The 12,542-nt window shown below is 32.2% G+C and overlaps 1 protein-coding gene across 1 annotated transcript in view; it reads right to left on the reverse strand.

Annotated features, from left to right (window-relative positions):
- STXBP4 (syntaxin binding protein 4) overlaps window positions 1-12,542 on the reverse strand; it is a gene marked incomplete at its 3' end in the record, with an annotated part of 127,879 nt that overhangs the window by 100,494 nt on the left and 14,843 nt on the right. Inside the window, exons 3-6 of the mRNA XM_084237048.1 lie at window positions 10,683-10,789; window positions 10,264-10,483; window positions 9,226-9,304; window positions 3,610-3,704 (exon numbers count right to left, since the gene is read on the reverse strand). Of these exons, the coding sequence (XP_084093174.1) occupies window positions 3,610-3,704; window positions 9,226-9,304; window positions 10,264-10,483; window positions 10,683-10,789 (501 nt within the window). The remainder of the gene's footprint in view (window positions 1-3,609; window positions 3,705-9,225; window positions 9,305-10,263; window positions 10,484-10,682; window positions 10,790-12,542) is intronic.

Here is a 12,542-nt window from a genome sequence, read left to right on the forward strand (position 1 = left end):
CACCCCCATTATTCTTGAGAAACACTGATCCAGAGGAAAAAAACACAATTAACAGTTTGGTGTATACTTTTCTATGAATGCAGAATTTATACTAAAATATGTAAAGTTACATATTTTTTACAAAAATTAAATTACACTATATATAGCATTTTGTGTTTAAAAAAATTATCATTACTATGTAACAACTTCTTATTTTGTACATTTTAGAATGCTTTTTCAAATTGTTAAAATAGTACATTACAAGTTAGCGTTTGAGTATATTTAATACAGATTTTGAATGTAACAAAACACTGAAAAGGCTCCTTTTGAACTTCTTCTTAGAGATAAAAACTGTCACACATTGAATTTAACAGCCCGAAGTGTTTTATTTTTATTACATAAAATTTGGTATATACTAAAGCTACATATGTAACATATACATAGGTTTTAAAGCAGGACTTCATAATATTTTAGTAAAGCAATTTTTAAAAAGCACATGAATGAGAAACTCAAAATGTACAATAGAGTTATCCTTAGGGAGAGAGATATCTGGTCAATATATACAGGTAGGTCAAAAGGTTCTCATTCTAAGCTGGGCCGTGGGCACATTTATATTTGTTGTATTGATTTTTAAATTGTACATATACAGCATAATCATTCTTGCATGAGTGACATTTTCATATAAAGAACTAAAAACAACTTTATAAATGTTAACAAATAAAATACCTATCACATAAGTAATAATAAAACTGCAAAATATAATTACTGTGCAAATTAATTTAGAACTAAACTTTCGTGAAAATTTTGCTGAAAGTAAAATTTACTCAAGATAAACACAGCATGTCAATGAAGTAAGTTCACAATTTAAATTGAAAGTTATTTATCATTCATCACAAAGTAGGTTCTAGTAGTTTTTGGAATAACTAATATTATCTTTTAACCTTAAATAAAAATGTAAATTTGTTAACTGGACAAATAAATGTCCTTAATTTCTCCTAATCTGGATGAATTTTAGAAAATGTTACTCTTTATGATATCAGCCACATACTTCCCAACCTAATACAGAGAACAACTCATTAACTATAATCAGATATTGGATATGCCATTATTCACTACATCTTTCTTCAAATGTTACAGAAATGGCAAGAGGAAAAGTAAATATCAGTGAAATGTTATCTATATTCCCAAAGCACCTTTCTCAGGTACAAAAGTATAAAGAGTATAGAGGTGAAATAATTTTTTATCTTCTAACCAACTAATAAATTATATTCCTATTTGCTATGTTTACCATACCTACTTAAAATTTTAATACTCGACTCAAATATAACACACAATACTCATTGAAATGCTTTGAAAAAATATATCACAACAAATAACTATGGTAACATTATTTTAAAATACCTGTATATAAAATCATTCTCAGAGTATTCATGAAAAGTATAATACAACAACCACATGGTATTTATGGAAAAGAAGCAATTCTTTATTCAGAAAATGAATTAATAACTAGTGTGATGGAAGTCACTTTTCAGTATATCTTGATATAAAATTGTCTACATAGACTAGAAAAACAGGATTTCAGGAAAACAATACAAAACATACATGGATATTAATAGGTAATTTCCTAATCCAATTCTTGACCATTCTGCCTATCTTAAAAATTTATGTGAGTAGGCTAATTAATAACCGCATAATCAATGTACATTTTTCTTTGTGAAATCTTACCATAATGCCAAATTTTCAAGATGCTATATGCAATATATTTGTAGAAAATAAGGAAAAAGGTAATTTTATTTCATTTTAAATACTTGAGCATATTGACCTTATCTATTATAGAGTAGGAAATAGGTTAAAAGGATAAAGTTGAATCTAAAGCAAGCAACTAAGATAGAAGGATCTATTTCACAATGAAATGATACACCAATACAGAGTTATCCAAAAGAGTAAAACTAGATTAGGAAATATTTGGGTGGATAAAAGTTAATATGGATCTTTTAGAAAAACATATTTTACTAAGTGAAATATAGCTTCAAACTCTGAAAACAATGTTCTATTAATTAAGTCACTAAATATATTTTAAATATAAGCAAAGTAGCTGAATTTAAACAGGATATATATTTCCTTTGCTCTAAGTGTTATTTTTATTTTTCTACAAAAATAATCAATGTGCTTGGGTAAAGGAGAACTGAAAATTGGAATTCTGATTCAGTAACTGAGTTACATTTCTCAGAATCAACACAAATTTGGATGATTTCTTATTTCTAAGAAAATTAATCAGATTTAAAAGATACATCACTGCTAGGAAAACTTAAGTTGAGCAAACAACAAAAATTGCCAGGTAAAGTCATTAGCTAGATAATTTTTTCCTCATCCAGAGGAGTGATTAGTATTAAAACCTAAATGTTCAGAAACATGTAGTAAAGCATTATCACTAAAGAATAATAATTATTCATTGTTAGATATGAATAGTATGTTTTTAAATCTCAAAATTTTATTTTTTTGAAAATGTTAACCCTGACTGTAAATTTTGCCATTAGCTAGTACTTACATTTTTATCCACAAACAGTGTAAGTTAGAAAAAGATGGTCAGGATTTCAAAACTCTGAATTATCTCATTAATCAGAAAGTTTTATTGAACACAAACCAGGTATTTAAACAGAGTACAGCAGGTATGGTCATGAAGAAGCTTTAGTTCATTGATAAAACAAGATACCTGCGAGGGTAGGGGGCTCTGCAAAGTGATGTCAAGTGCTGCAGATACTGACCTGAACTGTAAGAGCAGGTCTGGACAAAGGAGTTGGATTGAGTCAGAAATTGAACATGGGGTAAGATTCAAGTTGGCAATGAAAGGGTATTGCTATAGGACCATGCAGAGTATGACTATGAGAAAAAATGCAATGTGTATTTTATTCTAGCTAGATTTATTTCCACATTCTTCCTAAAATCTAAAAAAATGATTATCTACAAAACTCATAGGATAGAAGCTATGGAACTTCAGCACTATATTCATTTTATAGTAATTTAAAAACAGAGTATTTTTCCTGTTAGTTCCCAGGTCACCTGATAGGAGAAGTTTCAAAATGTTTTTCTACTTTAATTTTTCTTTTTTCAACCTTCTGAAGTTTTTTTCATAGAAACTCTCAATGTTTTCACTTTCCCACAAGAGAGTAAAATTCTACCATCTTCTTTATATTTAGGGGGCATCTGACAATTACTTTCTTCATTTGAATTTAGTTTCCCTTTACTTTTTTAAAAAGTTGAACAACAAAGGATTACTTCACTGTACTTACTGCTGTTAGATATGAAGTATAGTTTGTCATAATTTATTCCATGTTTCCTTTGATTCTAGATTGTAAAACATTACATTTGTCTTATTCCTACACAGGAGAAAACTTACTAATTTGAATGTCAATTTAGTTACAAAAGAATTTGTTTTTATTTTGTACTACTGAGCCACCATGAATTATCCAAATCAAACATGAATTGAATAATTTAAATCCAAACAGGCATTCATTTAAATGCAAATACATAACTCTGCAAGAAACTAATGGCTGTAATAACTTTACCCTATCAAAGAATACTTCCTTGCTGTTGTTTTATGGAAGAAAAATGAAAATTTAAAGTATTTACCATTTCTAGCTTCTCTGCCTTAAGGCGCACAGAGGGACTTAGGGAAATCTTCTTTCCTTGGGGTCCATAATTATCAGTGCAGGCAGGGGCAGTATCTACAAGACAACAGGGCGCACATTAATTAGAAATTTAATTGGAATAGAACTTTCCATTTGATAGGATGTATTGTGGGCTTCTACTGTTCAAAAATAATTCTGGCTAATCAGTTGGCAGTTTCCGTGATCTTTCTTTTTTTTTCTTTATATCTAAAATGTATCATATAAGCCAGCTTTACTTGAGACCTAAAAGATGACATAAAAAAGAGTGGTGAATGATACATTAAGTCCCATGAGTATGTTAACTGAAAAGACACACATACAACCCACCTTTAGCCTGCCTCATTAATTGTAAAATGAAAAGTATTTTTTTTTCTTTCAAAGTAAAAATCATATTAGAGATTCAAAAAAATCATGAAATTTCTTTGACTGGCACTAGTTATTCTGTTATGTGAGTTCTGATGATAGTTTAGAAAAAATATTAAATGTAAATTGTTTCAAGTTTGCACATAAAGAATAATATAGACTCAGAAGTTGTTGAGCTAAAAATCCTACTTCTTATTTTACAGAAGGGTTATATTTCAAGTCCCATAAATGGACTTTGAAGAGTTAGGTTCCTGTACTTCTCAACAATTCTCTAACACCTTTGCAATATGCTTCGATTATTTGGATGAGCCTTGGTCTTCTTATGTGAATAAGAGACTCAGGTGTCACAAAAGACTTGAACTTGAAAAATTATTTGTTTCATTATGTCAAGGTTTGTAAAACAAGTTTTATAATTCACGTCAACCATTACTATCTAAATTGTCATTATTCTAAACACACTTTAAATGGTATTTTACTAGTTCTACATAGAAACAAGAGGAAGAGAAAAAACTTTTTAAAATGTCACATCTTTATGCAGTGTTTTAATTTTTTTAATCTCTCAGAGCATCTGTCTCTAAGTACAAAATGATTTGCATTCTCTTTCTTAAGAACATAAGAAGTGCATATGAAAATAAATAGTCTTCCTCTAAACCTTTAACACATCCCTAACATTCGATGTAAAATTGTGAATACAGCTTATAGGTGTCAAGATCATTTATAAAAAAAACTAGTTACTGACTTTAGCTTCAAAGGGAATCAAACCTTGAGAAGGACTGATTTTAGTAGAAGAGAATTTTTACCAATCTGATAAAAGCAACAGTCTCCTTTGTTACTGTGTTACCTAATTGCTGGCCATGGAATAAAAATAACTGTTTGTGGGGAGGGATGACATGTATATTTTTTCTTTATTTTTTTCCTCTTGAGAGAAATTCTATGCCAAACCTGAAGTGTGGTATAAAAGATCAGCATGGAGTAAAGTGGGAGCGAAGACCACAGGGCAGCTTAGTCACACTTCAATTTTTCACTTTTAAGGTTTGAACTGCTGATGCTTGACAGTGAGTTTTAGTTTGGTGCAAGATTTACAATCAAAGTACACTAACCCCAGGTGGACCTATGCCAACCAAATTAAGGTCTCAGATAAAGACTAACCCTGGGTGTGAATTACTTAACTCAAGTGCAAGTATGTGGAGGGGTTGGAAAACAGAAGAGGGGGCAGGGACAGAGAGTCAAACAATATCCACAGGCACCGAGGCATGCCTCTCACCCCTGCTTTTCTACATCTAATATGAACATTTGCTATGTAGCATTAGAGATAAAAGATTAATTTTTATTTATGCCTACTTCTAGCCAGGAAGTGTAACAAGTATTTCACATGTATAATGCTTATATAAGCTCATTCATCTTCACAATAACCACAATGACCTAGGTGTTATTATTCCCATCGGAAAGATGAAGAGACCAAGGCCTCCAAAAGGTAAACTAGATTAGTGGGCATCTGACAATTACTGACAATACACACTTAGTAGGTTACAATGTTAGGATTCTAATCTTTTGTGACTGGTGAAAACAATGTTCTTAAATGTGTCACTACCGCTTAGCACCAGTTTTCTCACCTGTACAACAGGAAGAATAAAACAGACCACCTGCAGGAATTCTAAAGGTAAAATAAAATCTCATAGAAAACTACTATAAAAGCTAAGAAGTATTAATATAAACACAGACACTATATTTAAATAGAAAATGTAATAGAAAGTTATACTAACCACTCTTTTAACAATATGCAATCTTAGCTTGACAAAATCTTGCTTTTTTTCCAGACAACCTTCCTGTGACAACCTTTGAGCCCAAACCATAAACATATAAATCCAGCATGTTCTGGTAATTCAGAGTAGCCTGACCTGGAAGCTCATAGATGGTTTTCCTGTTTTGCCAATGTTTTGTCTCTTGGCTCCAGCTTATTTATTTGCTCCTTCCTGGGAGAATAAAACTTTCTAAAGGTTAGCTTATCAGTCTCTTGGATCTTCTGTTGCCATTCCTCTTTTTAAGAACAAAAGACAGGGAATGTTTTATAAGGCAGGATCAATATCATTGGGTTAATAGCATGAAACTTCCATGGGTATTTTCCCTCATCACATCTGTACTTCAACTTCAAAGCCTTAGTGCATCTGCTATTGTTAAGATAAGACAGCATTTTGTTATGCAATTATTTCCTTGGGAATGTCCTTGGAGTGGTGTTAGCTAACACTAAGGAGTTCATGTGTTATTGAGTTAATGGTAACAGTATGACACAGGATTTTGAAATAAGAAGTGTATATAATAGAATAGTTTCAGAAAACATACTCAAGTACTATGTAGACTTTAAAAATTAAGACCAGTTTTACACTTTGGAAGATTGTGAGATGGGTAAGTTTACGCATTAAAACTTCCTCATATTTTATTAGTAAGAGTCAACTGGCTGACGGAAATCTAGAAGTGAGAGTGAAGGATCTAATTTGGGAACAATCTATAGTGAAGTACTTATAACACAATGATCACAAAGCATGTAAGTTAGCCTAAAGATAATTTAGAGTTAACTTGCTTTTTTTCCCCCTAGAAATATCTGGCCGATTGCATTTATATGGAAATAAGAAAATGGGACTAAGTCAATACTATTTTTGCCTTAGAAAATGTTCCATTTTAACTGTATTTTAATACTTACTTTTACTTACAGCTTATGAATTCAAAATATTTTTCATTAAATTATTTTTCTTTTTTTTAAAGATTATTTATTTATACAAGCACTGGGTACAGTCAGAAGTGCGGGAGGGTGAGAGAATTCACCAGAGCCAGAGTGTAGAGGAGAACAGGCAGACTGACGAAGTACACTGCTGAGGGGAGCAGCGGGTGGCAGGAGAGGTCAGCATGCTATGTGGGACCCTTGCCCTGTGGCCTGGGATCGAACTGGCGCTGCAGAGGCTGTGGGCAGCTTCGCAACCCAGCGCTTGACCACTGTGCCACCGGGGAGGCCCTAAATTATTTTTCTATTACACATCTACCATGTTTCTTACTAGCTTTTGGAGTATGGGGAGGATACAAAAGTGAATTCAAGATTAGAAGCTTATAGTTCTATTCTAGAAACATGCTTTGGAATATTACTGAGCCTCACTCTAGTCTGTAGATTGTATAACAATAGTAACAGCAAAATTTACTAAGCATAGCCTACATACTAATTACAATGTTAAATGCTTTACACATATGATATGGTTTAATGCCTTCAACAATCCCACAAGGTATGTAACGAATTCAAGGTGACATTGCTAATGAGTTGAGAGCAAAAATATGAACCTCTAATTTTGCATTCAGAGCCTATTGATTAACCACTGTACCTTCCCTACACCATACTCAGGCCTCGTACTATTTCTTAATAGTAATAATGTTTTAACATTATTTGTGCAAACGTGTTATTCACCCACAAGAAAATATGCTCTTGTATGACTAAACCCACCTATAACTTGCTCTTAATACAGACTATTAACTTGCTCTTAATACAGACTATTACAAATACTATTTCATAAACACACACACTGAAACAAACACACACATATATTTACATATTTAGATGTTTTCTAATCTGAATAATGATGGTTCTTAAACCCCATGGTTTATTTCACCATGTAAGTATCTCACAGAAAATATCCTAATTCTTTCATAACTCCTACTGAACTATGTTTTCTGTACATGTGATATACTTAGCAAATGCATACTGAATAAATGGCTGAAAGAGGCACCGAGTAGCTAATAACTTAAACATTAAAAACATGTTATATAAATGTCTCCTCACCATTGCTTGCTTCTTTTATCTGGTCTTTTATTTTTTCCTCATAAGGGTTCCCAGTTTAAAACAAAAACAACATATCAAGATAATAGAAACTAATTATGTAAGGGGGAGGGAATAATATTAATAAAGTTTCTAAGAGTCAATAAGTATCACTTAATAAAAAGGCTTATGACTTATGGTTAAAGATTGCTGCTAGCCCACTGATAAATACTGCTCAAATCAGAGCAAACTATTGTGGAATCTACTATAAATCTCTGTGAAGTGCAATAGCTATGACCTAAATGTTTATGTCTTCCCAGATTTCAGGTGTTGGTATTCTAACACCCAAAGATGAGGGTATGTGGACAGGTGTCTTTTGGGAAGTGATTAGGTCACAAAGATGAAGCTGTCATTTATGGAATTTGTGTTTTAGATTTGTGTTATCCATAGTCTCCTCTACCATGTGAGGACAGGAGAAGAAGTCTGCAACTGGAAGAGAATCTCACTCAGGCCATGCAAGCACCATGATCCTGGATTTCTAGTCCCCAGAACTGCAGGAAATAAATGTTTGTTGTCTTTAAGCTATTTGGTCTGTGGCAGTCTGCTATAGCAGCCCTAGTGGACTAAGACACTATATAATTTATACTATTTCTTCCTTATTTTGTAATTGTGATATAGATAAAAATTATTAAAAATTAAAATACATGTATAAAACTTGCATTATAACCTAAAAATATATAATTAACTTTTCTAATAGGTATAGTTCTTCTTTGTTGTATTTAACTTTTGGAGATAATTTAAAGGGAGGGAATTTTTTTCTTGATATTTGACAATAGACATTTTACAACTTGATAAAAATCCTTGTTTTTTTAAAATTGGTAGCTTCTACAATTAGTCTTTTAATGTTTTTTAAAAATCTGAAAATAATTTTATAATTAGGAACCACTAACACTAAATTAATAGTGATGTTCTTTCTAATTAATATGTAACTATATCTTTCAAAAAAACCAAAACCTATTTCTTTTCTTAAGTTATGCTCTCTTCTATAATTTCTCTGAAAGTGCATCTAATATATATTAACAGTATTTCACTAAAAGGACAAGGCAACCTAATCTGGATTTATAAGAGTTTTTTCACTATTTAGTTTCAATAGTTCAAAGAGTATTACACCTTCAAAGACATGATAATGTTATGATAATGACTCCTTTAAAATACCAACCATTTGTTAAGAAAAATTTCCAACAAGTCATAATCTAACAGGTACCACTGCACAATTCACTCATTTTATCCTTTTATTCACTGAAGGAAAAAAGATGTAAAGCACTTTCCTAAAAGACTATTAAGTCACATTATGTACTCCTCATTGAGAGAGAGTAATTGAGAAAAATAACAAGAAAGAGGAATTAAATGTGCATTTACCGGTATTAGATATATTTGTAGGGTTGTTGTCCAAAGAAGTAATTGGAGTCTGCTCTGTTTTTTCATATCCAGCTTTTATCTATGAAAGAAAATGAGGAATAGGAAATGCCATTTTTTAAAGTAGGTCAAAAACCAGACCAGAAGCTAATGTTAACGTAAAATGAATGGTTAAAAAGATTAAAGCAAAAGCTCACAAAATATTAAACCTTTAAGATTTTGATATAGTCATCTTCAAACAAAGCAATTCAGAATTAAAGGTAAGTGATTTCAGTTCTACCATGTCCAAGGACAACAAAATATAAGGTCATGTATCCATTTTTTGAAGGCATTAAAACCTCAGATGAAAAAGTATAAGGGGCTGACAGACTTACACTTTGTATCTAATTAGCATTTACCTAAAACTGAAGTTACCTTTGACAAATTTTATTTCACTCACTGAAAGCCTATCTACCTGAGCTTCCTATTTTGTTTCCTAGCTAACACAGATTTAAGAGGTATATGCTCTATTTTATAACTTTGTTGTTAGGGCACTTTAGCAATTAAAAATCGTATCAATTTTGACACAGAAACTCAACTTTTTGCACGATTCAAATAGGGGGAACTATATTTTAGAACCCACAGGTGAGGGAATAGTATCCACCTCCATTGGATGACTAGGAAGAGCCTCACTGTATATAAAAAGCTAAGGAACAAAGAGGAAGAAAACAAATAATAATGAAGTGAACCATATTAGGGACTGTCTGAAAATAAATATAACATTCCGAATAGTTTAGAATGAAATGTATTTTTGTGACTCCATTGAGTCAAGTATCTTCTAACTAAGTATGATCTTCTGGCACAGGAGACACGCTGATTTAAAAAACTGTATTTTACTGACAGCACAATATAGGTATCTTAAATCGAAAAAAATAAACTCTTTCAAGGAAATATCAATTTGCTAACAAACTGTACTACTAAAATTATAATTTTATGTGTATATAACAGCATAAAAACATATGGAGATTTATGGACTGCATAAGGAGAGAAATTGAAGATTACCTGATTTATCTTAAAAGAAGGTAAAACAGCATCTGTAGTTTTGGGAGTAGATGAGGTCTTTGGAATTAGTATTTCAGGGGAGGAAGTCATAAGACTAAATGCTGAACCTTGAGGACCATATTCTTCTGAATCTTGCAAAAGGGATGTACAGGACAGGTTCTCTGGATGACTGCTGTCTGATTTTTGTCTTATGAATGCTATCTCCCAAGCAGATTCTGATCTAGCAATTAAAAGAAATTATTTTATAAATATTTGCAGCTATAGTATAATAGAAGCCTGAGATAATAATGCTTCATATATCAGCAAAAACTATCAAGAATACTTTTCTTTAGGGATTAAAGTACTAAACATAATGTACATTACTATTTTTAAGGAGTCATGCTAAATGACTCATCCGATCGTATGGATAGGATAGTTACCTCAATTTGGCTCTGGTAATTATGCTTTTTGCTTCTTCAAATGATACACCAATCATAGATTCCTTGTTTATTGAGACAAGCTGATCTCCTGGCTTCAATCGTCCATCCTAACAAAAACAGTAAAGCAAAGAAATGAATGAGGCATGCTTTAAAAAAATTAAATGATGGAATTAAAGGACAGTTTTGGCAAAGAATGTCTTAAAGAAAGGGTAAAACCAACCCGAGACAAAGAAGTTTAGTAGCAAAAGTTTAGATTAAAGCCTTGTTTGGCAATATACACAAATGAAATTGAACAGTAGATGTATTTCTTAAGAAAGCGTGGTTCTCGGGCCTCCCGGGTGGCGCAGCGGTTGAGCACTGGGTTGTGAAGCTGCCCGCGGCCTCTGTGGCGCCGGTTCGATCCCTGGCTGCTCCCCGGCCACTGGAGGTGGGTCCCACATGGCGCACAGACTTCTCCTGCCACCCGCTGCTCCCCTCAGCAGTGTACTTCGGTCCTTCTGCCTGCTCTGCTCCCCGCTCTGGCTCTGGTGAATTCTCTCACCCTCCTGAGCTTCTGACTGTACCCAGTGCATGTATAAACAAACAAACAAACAAATAAATAAAACATGCCTCTATAAAAATAAATAAATAAATAAATAAATAATAAATAAACCAAAAAAAAAAAAAAAAAGAAAAAGAAAGCGTGGTTCTCTTTCATCAGTCTGCCTGTTCTTTTCCCCGCTCTGGCTCTGGTGAATTCTCTCACCCTCCCGAGCTTCTGTCTGTACCCAGTGCTTGTATAAATAAATAAATTAAAAAAAAAAAAGTGTGGCTCTAAGGAATCCTGAAGCACTGGGGAAAGAGACCCATTTTAAAAATTTGGTACTCTGGGACAGACACATCTCTGATTCTATGATAAAATATGCCAAATCCCAGCATACTTCAGATTACAAGACCCACTCACTTTATTTTCCAACCACTTCTGAATGTTTTAGACTTACTCCACAGTGAAACTTTTTAAAGAATCAGTAATTGTATCAATCTTACCCATATATCAGCTCATGATCAACTTTCACCTTTTTTTAAAGAATTTTTTTTATGGAGTTAACCTTGGTTTACATTATTATTTCCATTACAGAAGTACAGGATAACTGCTCCTTAGATCTGCTTTCCCTTTTGTGACTCAGTTCAAGCTGGCTATGTAGATAGCTTTAGTTAAGTCCTGCAAATGATGACCAACTTCAAATGTCTGGCACTGTCTTTGTTAATCCAGGCTTTGCCTATAACTAGCCTGAATAAAACAGAGCCTATCGGTTACAAGTTTCTCAGTCTTCATCTGTCTTTTATTCCCTTGAATGAAAGTGGAAAAGAATGAGCTCTTTTCATCTTCAGTTCCTAAGATACTTCTATATCATTTATACAAAGCACAGAAATTCCTATATAGGGAATATAAAACACTGTAACTAGGGAAGATGCTTATATGGTTAAAAATCTAGATTGTTGCCTGATGGTAGTTACATAAATTCAAGAAATTCAAGAAAATATCTTACTTCAAAGTTTTACCTCATAAAATCTGTTAGATAATTGACCTTTGAACTGCATTATATATAATAAATGGTGACCCATGGTTAATTTACAGCAAAATAACAATATTCCTGTTTTTTTTTTTACAACAACACTTAGTATTATCTTTCACAAAATGCTAAATACATAAGGAAACAAATATAAAAACATTTATCAAAAATTTCATGAGAACATTTTTGAACATTTTCAAATATTATATAAACGATATTACAATCTGAATGCATAATGACTCTAGACCCTTCAGAAATATAAATTATTTTATATTTTATAAATTATAAATTATTTTAAAATTAAGCT

This window comes from Talpa europaea (assembly GCF_964194135.1).
Source record: "Talpa europaea genome assembly, chromosome: 7".
NCBI classification, from domain to species: Eukaryota; Metazoa; Chordata; class Mammalia; order Eulipotyphla; family Talpidae; genus Talpa; species Talpa europaea.